Consider the following 15,039-nt stretch of genomic DNA (forward strand, 5'->3'; position numbering starts at 1 on the left):
GGCAACCACCCCAGGCCCCGCGCCTGAGAGGGGCCTCGCGATCGAGTCACCAACTTCGAAACCCAAATCAGTTCTTATAAACTAGGAGTTGTAACTCAATATTTTCCCAGCATCTTTATGATACCAATTGCCATTTAAGCTCATAACATTCATTTTTGGTTTCGAAATACTGTTTCGGTAAAGACAGCATCTTATGAACTGCCGATTTTAAGAGGCTATCATCGTTTAACAGTTCACCTTGGCATAAAAAAAAACCCACGTTGGTGGAAGCACATGGATAACAGTGGATATAAGAGGGAGGCACAAAGATAACAGAGGATATAAGAGGGAGGCATAAAGATAACAGAGGATATAAGAGGGAGGCACATGGATAACAGAGGATATAAGAGGGAGGCACATGGATAACAGAGGATATAAGAGGGAGGCACATGGATAACAGAGGATATAAGAGGGAGGCACACAGATAACAGTGGATATAAAAGGGAGGCACATGGATAACAGAGGATATAAGAGGGAGGCACACAGATAACAGTGGATATAAGAGGGAGGCACAAAGATAACAGAGGATATAAGAGGGAGGCACATGGATAACAGAGGATATAAGAGGGAGGCACATGGATAACAGAGGATATAAGAGGGAGGCACACAGATAACAGTGGATATAAAAGGGAGGCACATGGATAACAGAGGATATAAGAGGGAGGCACACAGATAACAGTGGATATAAGAGGGAAGCACATGGATAACAGAGGATATAAGAGGGAGACACACAGATAACAGTGGATATAAGAGGGAGGCACATGGATAACAGAGGATATAAGAGGGAGGCACATGGATAACAGAGGATATAAGAGGGAGGCACATGGATAACAGAGGATATAAGAGGGAGGCACACAGATAACAGTGGATATAAGAGGGAGGCACATGGATAACAGAGGATATAAGAGGGAGGCACACGGATAACAGTGGATATAAGAGGGAGGCACATGGATAACAGAGGATATAAGAGGGAGGCACACAGATAACAGTGGATATAAGAGGGAGGCACATGGATATAAGTGGATATAAGAGGGAGGCACACGGATAACAGTGGATATAAGAGGGAGGCACATGGATAACAGAGGATATAAGAGGAAGGGAAAACAGATAACAGAGGATATAAGAGGGAGGCACACAGATAACAGAGGATATAAGAGGGAGGCACATGGATAACAGAGGATATAAAAGGGAGGCACATGGATAACATATGATATAAGAGGGAGGCACACGGATAACAGAGGATATAAGAGGGAGGCACATGGATAACAGAGGATATAAAAGGGAGGCACATGGATAACAGAGGACATATATAGGGAGGCACATGGATAACAGTGGACATAAGAGGGAGGCAAATGGATAACAGTGGATATAAGAGGGAGGCACATGGATAACAGTGGATATAAGAGGGAGGCACATGGATAACAGTGGATATAAGAGAAAGACACATGGATAACAGTGGATATAAGAGGGAGTCACATGGATAACAGTGAATATAAGAGGGAGGCACATGGATAACAGTGGATATAAGAGGGAGGCACAAAGATAACAGAGGATATAAGAGGGAGGCACAAAGATAACAGAAGATATAAGAGGGAGGCACATGGATAACAAAGGATATAAGAGGGAGGCACAAAGATAACAGAGGATATAAGAGGGAGGCACAAAGATAACAGAGGATATAAGAGGGAGGCACATGGATAACAAAGGATATAAGAGGGAGGAACATGGATAACAGAGGATATAAGAGGGAGGCACAAAGATAACAGAGGATATAAGAGGGAGGCACATTGATAACAGAGGATATAAGAGGGAGGCACATGGATAACAGTGGATATAAGAGGGAGGCACAAAGATAACAGAGGATATAAGAGGGAGGCACATTGATAACAGAGGATAAAAGAGGGAGGCACATGGATAACAGAGGATATAAGAGGGAGGCACACAGATAACAGTGGATATAAGAGGGAGGCACATGGATAACAGAGGATATAAAAGGGAGGCACACAGATAACAGAGGATATAAGAGGGAGGCACATGGATAACAGAGGATATAAAAGGGAGGCACATGGATAACAGAGGACATAAGAGGGAGGCACATGGATAGCAGTGGACATAAGAGGGAGGCAAATGGATAACAGTGGATATAAGAGGGAGGCACATGGATAACAGTGGATATAAGAGGGAGGCACATGGATAACAGTGGATATAAGAGAGAGACACATGGATAACAGTGGATATAAGAGGGAGTCACATGGATAACAGTGGATATAAGAGGGAGGCACAAAGATAACAGAGGATATAAGAGGGAGGCACAAAGATAACAGAAGATATAAGAGGGAGGCACATGGATAACAAAGGATATAAGAGGGAGGCACAAAGATAACAGAGGATATAAGAGGGAGGCACAAAGATAACAGAGGATATAAGAGGGAGGCACATGGATTACAAAGGCTATAAGAGGGAGGAACATGGATAACAGAGGATATAAGAGGGAGGCACAAAGATAACAGAGGATATAAGAGGGAGGCACATTGATAACAGAGGATATAAGAGGGAGGCACATGGATAACAGTGGATATAAGAGGGAGGCACAAAGATAACAGAGGATATAAGAGGGAGGCACATTGATAACAGAGGATATAAGAGGGAGGCACATGGATAACAGAGGATATAAGAGGGAGGCACACAGATAACAGTGGATATAAGAGGGAGGCACATGGATAACAGAGGATATAAAAGGGAGGCACACAGATAACAGTGGATATAAGAGGGAGGCACATGGATAACAGAGGATATAAGAGGGAGGCACACAGATAACAGTGGATATAAGAGGGAGGCACATGGATAACAGTGGATATAAGAGGGAGGCACACAGATAACAGAGGATATAAGAGGGAGGCACACAGATAACAGAGGATATAAGAGGGAGGCACATGGATAACAGAGGATATAAAAGGGAGGCACATGGATAACATAGGATATAAGAGAGAGGCACACAGATAACAGAGGATATAAAAGGGAGGCACATGGATAACAGAGGATATAAAAGGGAGGCACATGGATAACAGAGGAGGAAAGATGGAAAACAGAGAAGTGAAGAGGGGGACAGCATGAACAACAAAGTATATACATGTAAAGATATGGGGTTAAAAAACTGATGACGTAGAGAGGGATACGTAGGATGAAATACACGAAATTAACATTACGTCAGACTAGATACATGGAAATCTAATGACGTAAGACATGACCAATTTATAATTTTTCGCACCATAGCCGAATAAATACGAATGAGATAATATATGTTCAAGAAAGTTCAAATTGGGAATAGCGAGACCTGCCATACACACAGTTCAGATGACGTTAGAGGAAATACACACAGTTCAGATGACATTAGATTAAATACACACAGTTCAGATGACATTAGATTAAATACACACAGTTCAGATGACATTAGATTAAATACACACAGTTCAGATGACATTAGATTTAATACACACAGTTCAGATGACAGATTAAATACACACAGTTAAGATGACATTAGATTAAATACACACAGTTCAGATGACATTAGATTAAATACACACAGTTCAGATGACATTAGATGAAATACACACAGTTCAGATGACGTTAGAGGAAATACACACAGTTCAGATGACATTAGATGAAATACACACAGTTTATAAGACATTAGAGGAATTACACACAGTTCAGATGACATTAGATGAAATACACACAGTTCAGATGACGTTAGATGAAGTAACATGGAGATAAGATGATGTACAATGGAGACATTGAAATAGATTAGATAGAGATGAACGTGGGGACGGAAAGAACTCAAAAATCGGAGTTGGCAAGTTAGGAAAGCTATTTTCACAATTATTATTAATTATTAAACACGGTGTGTTTTTTTTAAATAGGTCCCAGTGTGCTATACTATTAGATATGATACATTCTTCAACCTGGAAGTGTCTTGCGAAGAGCAATCTGCCATGACATCTACAGTATCACAAATTACAAATAGATAGATAGTCACGTCTTATTTATGCGCATCTGTGGGTCAATCTAATCGTGCATGTCAACAAGAGACGTCAACTCTTTCTACGTCATTGGTTTTCCTGGCTGATTCAAGCAACCCGTTACATGCTCAAATGCATAGAACATGACCACACAGTTTTAAATATGAGAGAGTTCCTGTCATTTGTTTAAATGGCGATATGATGTTAAAAACGGAACAAACATATTTTTAAAATGATTTTTTTACTTTTTCGTGAAAGTACCTTTTCAAAAAAACAAACAACACAATTCTTAAAGACAATTTGCACCCATTAAACCACAGATACAACAGATCAGAACTTAGTGGTGTTCAGCTCTCCATTAAGGCTAGGACAGAAAGCTTTATCCTTTATCCTGAACTTTCAGTCAGGGTGCGTCAAGATCATTTGTCGTCATCGAGAATTGGTGTGACCTAGTATTAGGATAGGTCATTAGACCAGTGACTGTACTGTACTGGCAAGTAAGTACAGTGGTACTTTATGGTCCCAATTATATTATCTAGGCTAATAACTATAGCCTCTAGATCAGCGGTTCTCAACCTTTTTAGCTCGGAGACCCCTTTTTAGAATCCCCCAATCGGCCGCGACCCCCCCCCCCTTTCCCCACACACACAGCAAAAGAAGAATACACAAAAACAATCCATATTTTCGATGGTCTTAGGAGACCCCTGGGAAATCGTCAATCGACCCCCAAGGGGGTCGCGAACCACAGGTTGAGAACCCCTGCTCTCGATGTACAAAACTACTGAGACAGACAAATAATAATAATTCTGAGATTTCAGTTGCAACAAAAAAAAAAAGGAGTTTATTTACAAACTTAAAAGCCCACAAAAGAGGCAAGATGTCTCAAAAAAGAGGCAAAGAAAGAGGCCCAAGGCCCAAGGATTCCTATGATGATAAAGCTAAAACTGAATAGCGCAAATTCTGAGGTTTCCTTTGGAAATAAATAAAAAAATTAATTAATTAAAAAAAAAAAGATTTTTTTTTTTTGGTGTACTGCTGTCCTGGTATCTCTCGTGGATTTGAATGAAATATAAGTAATTTTAATTAGCGATGTATTTCTTGTCGTAAAGTGTACTCATATTTTATTTTGAAATAAAAAAAAAAAACAACTGAGGCAGATATTAAAAAAAAAAGATCTCTCTAGAAAATTAGGATAGCCCCCCCCCCCCAATCAAAGGTGTTAGGTGGAAAGGCAGCATATGTATGCTCCTCCCCAACACCATCCAACCCATCGGCCGACCGGGAAACGACATAATATAAAGATAGGTTAGAATATCAATAACAAGCTCTAATCATATATATATTTAATTGATTCTCTTAGTAAGCTGTGATTTCTACAAATAAATTGGACCGCCCCCAACTCGAAAGTTTATGGGGGGCGGGGGCGGCATTGATGCTATCGCCCCCCCCCCTCACCACCCCACCAAATCGGTCAACATACTCGAGGGGGGGGGGGGCTCGGCCGAGTGGAGGGGGACGATCGCCTCCACCGACTCCCCCCTTCCCTTTTGGATCGCCAGTGTTAGAGGGTTAAACCGAGACCAATCGTTATAGAAGGCCGTAACACTGACCTGCAACGTCACAACCTGTGGGCAATGGAGACCTATAATTCGTTGCCACGTCGTACAGACCTGTGACGTGGCTACGAGCTATTGGTCTCAACGCCTGGTCTCGGTCAAACTGTCTACAGGTAAGAACAACAGAAGTTCAGTGTAATGGGTAAAACTATAAAACTCAAGTTATAAATAATCTGTTAAAACTGAAGTGTTATATAATCTAATTTCTAATTTCAGCTTGACTAAAGAGGTGCTTTCTCACCACTAAAGTTCTTGTAATGGACTTTCTTAGGTCAATACCTACGTGATGTCATTGGACCGTGAAGATTGGAGATCACTGATTGGTACCTATACAGAAGACAACAGTAGCTCGTCCTTGCGAAGTCTCATACCAGTGAGAAATATCCCGCCTGCGGTGTTATCTAATATTGTGTAGGTACCAGGCCACCCCAGGGCGCTTCATGGACGATTGAGCACAAATTAAAGTGAATTATGCGCCCTCCTCCTCCCCCCCCCCCTCATAATAATTGGTCGCGGTGACTGTCTAGTTTCGTGAATACTTTGAATGCAGGTAGGTCACGTCACGACAATGTCGTAAACATCGCAATGTCGTAAGACTACAGAACCATATTGCCCATGTCTAGGTATTGTTTGTTTTTTTTTATCTTGGCAACTGCAGGCTCAACACCCTCTGTATGTGGAAGGGGGAGTGTAGATATAGACTGTCAAGAAACACGTGAAATAATATGTTCCTCTTATTGGGTATTGTTATTTTTTATGACGTTGAATTCCTGGGCTAATATAAGAGGTCCATGCGTCATGGTCCCATGCCCGCCTTGCTAATGTCATTCTTAAGGAATGCTTTCCATTACATTTGGCACCAACACAGCTGCAGAATCTGCCAATGGTTGTGGAAAAAAATAACATGTACAAAAAGTGTACCAGACAGACAGAGTGAGTTGATATAAGCTTTGTACCAGACAGACAGATAGACAGAGTGACTTGATATAAGCTTTGTACCAGACAGACAGACAGAGTGAGTTGATATAAGCTTTGTACCAGACAGACAGACAGAGTGAGTTGATAGAAGCTTTGTACCAGACAGACAGACAGACAGACAGACAGAAAGAGTGAGTTGATATAAGCTTTGTACCAGACAGACAGAGTGAGTTGATATAAGCTTTGTACCAGACAGACAGACAGACAGAGTGAGTTGATATAAGCTTTGTACCAGACAGACAGACAGATAGAGTGAGCTGATATAAGCTTTGTACCAGACAGACAGACAGATAGAGTGAGCTGATATAAGCTTTGTACCAGACAGACAGACAGACAGAGTGAGTTGATATAAGCTTTGTACCAGACAGACAGACAGGCAGACAGAGTGAGTTGATATAAGCTTTGTACCAGACAGACAGACAGACAGACAGAGTGAGTTGATAGAAGCTTTGTACCAGACAGACAGACAGACAGAGTGAGTTGATAGAAGCTTTGTACCAGACAGACAGACAGACAGAGTGAATTGATATAAGCTTTGTACCAGACAGACAGAGTGAGTTGATATAAGCTTTGTACCAGACAGACAGAGTGAGTTGATATAAGCTTTGTACCAGACAGACAGACAGACAGAGTGAGTTGATATAAGCTTTGTACCAGACAGACAGACAGATAGAGTGAGCTGATATAAGCTTTGTACCAGACAGACAGACAGACAGAGTGAGTTGATATAAGCTTTGTACCAGACAGACAGACAGACAGAGTGAGTTGATATAAGCTTTGTACCAGACAGACAGACAGACAGACAGAGTGAGTTGATATAAGCTTTGTACCAGACAGACAGACAGATAGAGTGAGCTGATATAAGCTTTGTACCAGACAGACAGACAGACAGAGTGAGTTGATATAAGCTTTGTACCAGACAGACAGACAGACAGAGTGAGTTGATATAAGCTTTGTACCAGACAGACAGACAGACAGACAGAGTGAGTTGATATAAGCTTGGTACCAGACAGACAGACAGACAGAGTGAGTTGATAGAAGCTTTGTAACAAGAAAAACAAAAGAAATAATTTAAAAAAAAAAAAAAAAGCTTATACAAAGTGTAATTTTATCAATTAGTTTGAGTCAATCATGTAATTAAATTTGTAATAGGTCTAGACCAACAATAATAAATCTGTGCGATTAGAATGTTAGGTTTTTTATTTTTTTAAACTTTTTTTCTGCTTTTAGCTTTCTCAATACGCTGAGAAAGAAAGTGATATTTGGGTAAATTTTATTGTAATCGGTTTTTAAGGCAACATACTAACCACTCTGTTAGTTAGCTGCTTATGACTATAAAAGATTGCATAGTTTTGTATTGTTTGTTTCAAACTTTCTTTAAAGCCTCGACATGTAAAGGAGACTAATTCAGATTAGATCACAACTTGAGCCAAGTACAAGTTCTTTACCTTTTTCGAGATACCATAGAAATAATTAATTACAAATAAACTAATTGGTTAATTTTTTAAATTGATTCTTGTGTTGTCAGAAATAATTGTGCAAAACTTCTGTGTAAAAATTTTTTCTGACAGAGTGAGTTTGTAAAAGCACTGTAAAAATATAATACAGAAATCACATTTAAAAATAACAAAATAAAATAAAACATCTTGAGAAAATGTACTGCTTGAAAAGTGTCCATAACTGGCGCGAGTCGCTACCAGCCACCTAAAGACCTCTGCTCAGTGCACAAACCACAGAGGTTCTGTTCACATTGCACAAACCACAGAGGTTCTGTTCACATTACAAAAAACCACAGAGGTTCTGTTCACATTACAAAAAAACACAGAGGTTCTGTTCACATTACAAAAAACACAGAGGTTCTGTTCACATTGCAAAAAACCACAGAGGTTCTGTTCACATTACAAAAAACCACAGAGGTTCTGTTCACATTACAAAAAACACAGAGGTTCTGTTCACATTGCAAAAAACAGAGAGGTTCTGTTCACATTGCAAAAAACACAGAGGTTCTGTTCACATTGCAAAAAACACAGAGGTTCTGTTCACATTGCAAAAAACCACAGAGGTTCTGTTCACATTACAAAAAACACAGAGGTTCTGTTCACATTGCAAAAAACACAGAGGTTCTGTTCACATTGCAAAAAACCACAGAGGTTCTGTTCACATTGCAAAAAACCACAGAGGTTCTGTTCACATTGCAAAAAAACACAGAGGTTCTGTTAACAGCACACAAACCACAGAGGTTCTGTTAACAGCACACAAACCACAGAGGTTCTGTTAACAGCACACAAACCACAGAGGCTCTGTACACATTGCACAAACCACAGAGGTTCTGTTAACAGCGCACAAACCACAGAGGTTCTGTTAACAAAACAGAAACCACAGAGGTTCTGTTCACATTGCACAAACCACAGAGGTTCTGTTAACAGCACACAAACCACAGAGGTTCTGTTAACAGCACACAAACCACAGAGGCTCTGTACACATTGCACAAACCACAGAGGTTCTGTTAACAGCACACAAACCACAGAGGTTCTGTTAACAGCACACAAACCACAGAGGCTCTGTACACATTGCACAAACCACAGAGGTTCTGCTCACAGCACACAAACCACAGAGGTTCTGTTAACAGCACACAAACCACAGAGGCTCTGTACACATTGCACAAACCACAGAGGTTCTGTTAACATCACACAAACCACAGAGGTTCTGTTAACAGCACACAAACCACAGAGGCTCTGTACACATTGCACAAACCACAGAGGTTCTGTTCACAGCACACAAACCACAGAGGTTCTGTTCACATTGCACAAACCACAGAGGCTCTGCTCACAGCGCACAAACCACAGAGGCTCTGCTCACAGCGCACAAACCACAGAGGTTCTGCTCACAGCGCACAAACCACAGAGGTTCTGCTCACAGCACACAAACCACAGAGGTTCTGCTCACATCACACAAACCACAGAGGTTCTGCTCACAGCACACAAACCACAGAGGTTCTGCTCACAGCACACAAACCACAGAGGTTCTGCTCACAGCACACAAACCACAGAGGTTCTGCTCACATCATACAAACCACAGAGGTTCTGCTCACAGCACACAAACCACAGAGGTTCTGCTCACATCATACAAACCACAGAGGTTCTGCTCACAGAACACAAACCACAGAGGTTCTGCTCACAGCACACAAACCACAGAGGTTCTGCTCACAGCACACAAACCACAGAGGTTCTGCTCACAGCACACAAACCACAGAGGTTCTGCTCACAGCACACAAACCACAGAGGTTCTGCTCACAGCACACAAACCACAGAGGTTCTGCTCACAGCACACAAACCACAGAGGTTCTGCTCACAGCACACAAACCACAGAGGTTCTGCTCACATCACACAAACCACAGAGGTTCTGTTCACAGCGCACAAACCACAGAGGTTCTGCTCACAGAACACAAACCACAGAGGTTCTGCTCACAGCGCACAAACCACAGAGGTTCTATTCACATTGCACAAACCACAGAGGTTCTGCTCACAGCGCACAAACCACAGAGGTTCTATTCACATTGCACACAAACCACAGAGGTTCTGCTCACATTGCACACAAACCACAGAGGTTCTGCTCACAGCACACAAACCACAGAGGTTCTGCTCACATCATACAAACCACAGAGGTTCTGCTCACATCATACAAACCACAGAGGTTCTGCTCACATCATACAAACCACAGAGGTTCTGCTCACATCATACAAACCACAGAGGTTCTGCTCACATCATACAAACCACAGAGGTTCTGCTCACATCACACAAACCACAGAGGTTCTGTTCACATCACACAAACCACAGAGGTTCTGTTCACATCACACAAACCACAGAGGCTCTGTTCACATCACACAAACCACAGAGAATCTGCTCACATCATACAAACCACAGAGGTTCTGTTCACATCACACAAACCACAGAGGTTCTGTTCACATCACACAAACCACAGAGGTTCTGCTCACATCATACAAACCACAGAGGTTCTGTTCACAGCACACAAACCACAGAGGTTCTGTTCACAGCACACAAACCACAGAGGTTCTGCTCACATCACACAAACCACAGAGGTTCTGCTCACATCACACAAACCACAGAGGTTCTGCTCACATCACACAAACCACAGAGGTTCTGCTCACATCACACAAACCACAGAGGTTCTGCTCACATCACACAAACCACAGAGGTTCTGCTCACAGCACACAAACCACAGAGGTTCTGCTCACAGCACACAAACCACAGAGGTTCTGCTCACAGCACACAAACCACAGAGGTTCTGCTCACAGCACACAAACCACAGAGGTTCTGTTCACATCACACAAACCACAGAGGTTCTGCTCACATCATACAAACCACAGAGGTTCTGCTCACATCACACAAACCACAGAGGTTCTGCTCACATCACACAAACCGCAGAGGTTCTGTTCACAGCACACAAACCACAGAGGTTCTGTTCACAGCACACAAACCACAGAGGTTCTGCTCACATCATACAAACCACAGAGGTTCTTCTCACAGAACACAAACCACAGAGGTTCTGCTCACATCATACAAACCACAGAGGTTCTGTTCACATTGCACAAACCACAGAGGTTCTGCTCACATCATACAAACCATAGAGGTTCTTCTCACAGCACACAAACCACAGAGGTTCTGCTCACAGCACACAAACCACAGAGGTTCTGTTCACATCACACAAACCACAGAGGTTCTGCTCACATCATACAAACCACAGAGGTTCTGCTCACATCACACAAACCACAGAGGTTCTGCTCACATCACACAAACCGCAGAGGTTCTGTTCACAGCACACAAACCACAGAGGTTCTGTTCACAGCACACAAACCACAGAGGTTCTGCTCACATCATACAAACCACAGAGGTTCTTCTCACAGAACACAAACCACAGAGGTTCTGCTCACATCATACAAACCACAGAGGTTCTGTTCACATTGCACAAACCACAGAGGTTCTGCTCACATCATACAAACCATAGAGGTTCTTCTCACAGAACACAAACCACAGAGGTTCTGCTCACATCATACAAACCACAGAGGTTCTTCTCACAGAACACAAACCACAGAGGTTCTGCTCACATCATACAAACCACAGAGGTTCTTCTCACAGAACACAAACCACAGAGGTTCTGCTCACATCATACAAACCACAGAGGTTCTGCTCACAGCATACAAACCACAGAGGTTCTGCTCACAGCACACAAACCACAGAGGTTCTGCTCACAGAACACAAACCACAGAGGTTCTGCTCACATCACACAAACCACAAAGGTTCTGCTCACATCACACAAACCACAGAGGTTCTGCTCACATCACACAAACCACAGAGGTTCTGCTCACATCATACAAACCACAGAGGCTCTGCTCACAGAACACAAACCACAGAGGCTCTGCTCACATCATACAAACCACAGAGGCTCTGCTCACAGAACACAAACCACAGAGGCTCTGCTCACATCATACAAACCGCTCAGGTTCAGTCGACTCGACGATTCTTTTCGATTATGTGGCACAAGGTCGGAAATGTACCTTTTACCAGATTCTTAAAAAGTTTGAGAACCACTGACATGGATTTCAGGTTAAGTTTCCTTCTTTTTAGCTTCAACACTTTTTTTTTTTTACATGTGGTGGTAATATGTGAATAGGAGCACAAGTAGAAAGGCGCATTTCTTATTCCATAGGGTAGGACAAATTTAAACAAGTGCCATAGAATGGAACGTATGGCGTAAATCAGCCAGAAAAAAACTAAGTCTCAGCAGAGCTAAGTCTCCAATTAACATGAATGGATTAACCCATGGATACGCGTAGGGCGTAATTATATGAATTATTTTAAAGATAAGTCTGTAACTTATGGCTGCCTGGTCGTGCGGTTTGCGCGCTGGACTGTCGGTCGGATTTATCGACGGTCGAGGGTTCAAACCCTGTCCGCTCCCATCCCCCGTCGTCCTGCGGGAGGTTTGGACTAGGAAGTAAACTATCTTCAACTCTGAAGGAACATCCGAAACATGTAAAACATTTTACAAACACTTATAAGATAAAATAAAATATAATGAAACAGTAAAAAAATATACTTACGAAATAACTCTTTCAGTTTCAGCAAGATGCAGTCTAATCTATCCCGAAAGGCTCTGGCGCTATTAAGATAAGCACTTAGAGGAGAAATAGCAGTCGAGGCGTCCACTGCAGACAAAGTCTGTCTAATGTTACAGAGCTACGTCTGCTCTGAGTGCGTTGTTTTAGTAGGGGCAGACGTCGAGGGGTCATGCATCATTGGAGAAGAATCAGATCACTGGATCAATAGCACTGACAATTGAAACGTATAGTATAAGCGAACCACAGACACACAGGTGCTTTAAAATTATTAGGCGTAGTCTATGTATAACACATTAACACGCATACATACACGCTCTTATGCGTAAATGTATTTCATTTGCAACATAATTATTTGCATTTGTTAATTGTTTTTAACAACACTAAACACAACTCTGTAAGAGTATGTCATAAATATTTTTTTTTATGAAGTCCCTTACTTCACCCTGTAGAATTCTCACTGATCTAGCTTAAAAGTTCATAAATTATTTTGCTTCACTAATTTTGTAATTTAATCACGGTAACGTGTTCATTTAGACGTTCATTCTACTGCATGTTTTAAAAGTGTATGTCATGTTCTTAGCTGAGGGTATTCTGTTTATTTAAATGGGAAGTTGGCTCATGAACCAATTAGCCGAACGCTTTTTATAAGTGTTTCCCAAAGTTTTCCCTTTAAAGGAACACTTTACACATTATGACTATATAGCGGAACAGTTTGCTTATCTTTTAGAGAGATGATCTCACGTGGTGGCTTACTAGTTAATTATTTGAGTACTTCTTGGAACCAGGGCCGGCCTTACGAATTGAGGGGGCCCAATTTGAAGTATGCATGAGAGGCCCCTCTTCTAAATTTGATTACAGCGTATTGAATGATGGGTGATAGTGTACTTTGGGTTCTTGTGAGGCATATTGAATGAACTTGGAGTTCTTGAGAGATAGTGTACTTGGGAGTTCTTGAGAGGCATAGTGTACTTGGAGTTCTTGAGAGGCATAGTGTACTTGGGAGTTCTTGAGAGACATAGTGTACTTGGAGTTCTTGAGAGGCATAGTATACTTGGGAGTTCTTGAGAGGCATAGTGTACTTGTAGTTCTTGAGAGGCATAGTGTACTTGGGAGTTCTTGAGAGGCTTAGTGTACTTGGAGTTCTAGAGAGGCATAGTGTACTTGGAGTTCTAGAGAGGCATAGTGTACTTGGAGTTCTAGAGAGGCATAGTGTACTTGGAGTTCTAGAGAGGCATAGTGTACTTGGAGTTCTAGAGAGGCATAGTGTACTTGGAGTTCTTGAGAGGCATAGTGTACTTGGGAGTTCTTGAGAGGCATAGTGTACTTTTAGTTCTTGAGAGGCATAGTGTACTTGGAGTTCTTGAGAGGCATAGTGTACTTGGGAGTTCTTGAGAGGCATAGTGTACTTGGAGTTCTTGAGAGGCATAGTGTACTTGGAGTTCTTGAGAGGCATAGAGTACTTGGGAGTTCTTGAGAGGCATAGTGTACTTGGGAGTTCTTGAGAGGCATAGTGTACTTGGGAGTTCTTGAGAGGCATAGTGTACTTGGGAGTTCTTGAGAGGCATAGTGTACTTGGAGTTCTTGAGAGGCATAGTGTACTTGGAGTTCTTGAGAAGCATAGAGTACTTGGAGTTATTGAGAGGCATAGTGTAATTGGGAGTTCTTGAGAGGCATAGTGTACTTGGAGTTCTTGAGAAGCATATACTTGGAGTTCTTGAGAGGCATAGAGTACTTGGGAGTTCTTGAGAGGCATAGTGTACTTGGGAGTTCTTGAGAGGCATAGAGTACTTTGAGTTATTGAGAGGCATAGTGTACTTGGAGTTCTTTAGAGGCATAGAGTACTTGGAGTTCTTGAGAGGCATAGTGTATTTGAAGTTATTGAGAGGCATAGTGTACTTGGAGTTCTTGAGAGGCATAGTGTACTTGGAGTTCTTGAGAGGTATAGAGTACTTTGAGTTCTTGAGAGGCATAGTGTACTTGGGAGTTCTTGAGAGGCATAGTGTACTTGGAGTTCTTGAGAGGCATAGAGTACTTGGAGTTCTTGAGAGGCATAGTGTACTTGGAATTCTTGAGAGGCATAGTGTATTTGGAGTTCTTGAGAGGAATAGTGTACTGGTAGTTCTTGAGAGGCATAGTGTACTTGGAGTTCTTGAGAGGCATAGTGTACTTGGAGTTCTTGAGAGGCATAGTGTACTTGGGAGTTCTTGAGAGACATAGTGTACTTGGAGTTCTTGAGAGGCATAGTGTACTT

The 15,039-nt window shown here is 41.9% G+C and overlaps 2 protein-coding genes across 4 annotated transcripts in view; both read right to left on the reverse strand.

Moving 5' to 3' along the window:
• Positions 1–12,921, reverse strand: part of LOC106054966 (transient receptor potential cation channel subfamily M member 5-like) — a 93,575-nt gene extending 80,654 nt beyond the window's left edge. For all 3 annotated transcript variants that reach the window (XR_008773709.1, XM_056004395.1, XM_056004394.1), the window contains exon 1: positions 12,771–12,921. The gene's annotated coding sequence lies outside the window, so the exon portion shown is untranslated. The remainder of the gene's footprint in view (positions 1–12,770) is intronic.
• A 719-nt stretch (positions 12,922–13,640) lies between these two features.
• LOC129928977 (putative uncharacterized protein ENSP00000383309) lies at positions 13,641–14,650 on the reverse strand. The gene is made up of 2 exons (XM_056045592.1): positions 14,058–14,650; positions 13,641–13,848 (listed from the first exon to the last, which is right to left on the reverse strand). Exons 1-2 carry the CDS (start codon positions 14,648–14,650, stop codon positions 13,641–13,643), a joined length of 801 nt encoding a protein of 266 aa, XP_055901567.1.
• Between the last annotated feature and the right edge of the window lie 389 nt (positions 14,651–15,039).

This window comes from Biomphalaria glabrata, chromosome 11 (assembly GCF_947242115.1).
Source record: "Biomphalaria glabrata chromosome 11, xgBioGlab47.1, whole genome shotgun sequence".
NCBI lineage: Eukaryota > Metazoa > Mollusca > Gastropoda > Planorbidae > Biomphalaria > Biomphalaria glabrata.

What these genes read in the sequence shown, in the direction of transcription:
- LOC129928977 (XM_056045592.1), bottom strand. Translation starts at nt 14,650, where the DNA reads ATGCCTCTCAAGAACTCCAAGTACTCTATGCCTCTAAAGAACTCCAAG. An exon ending in ATGCCTCTCAAGAACTCCAA is followed by an intron (nt 13,849 to 14,057) that starts GTACACTATGCC and finishes ATGCCTCTCAAG; the next exon opens with AACTCCCAAGTATACTATGC.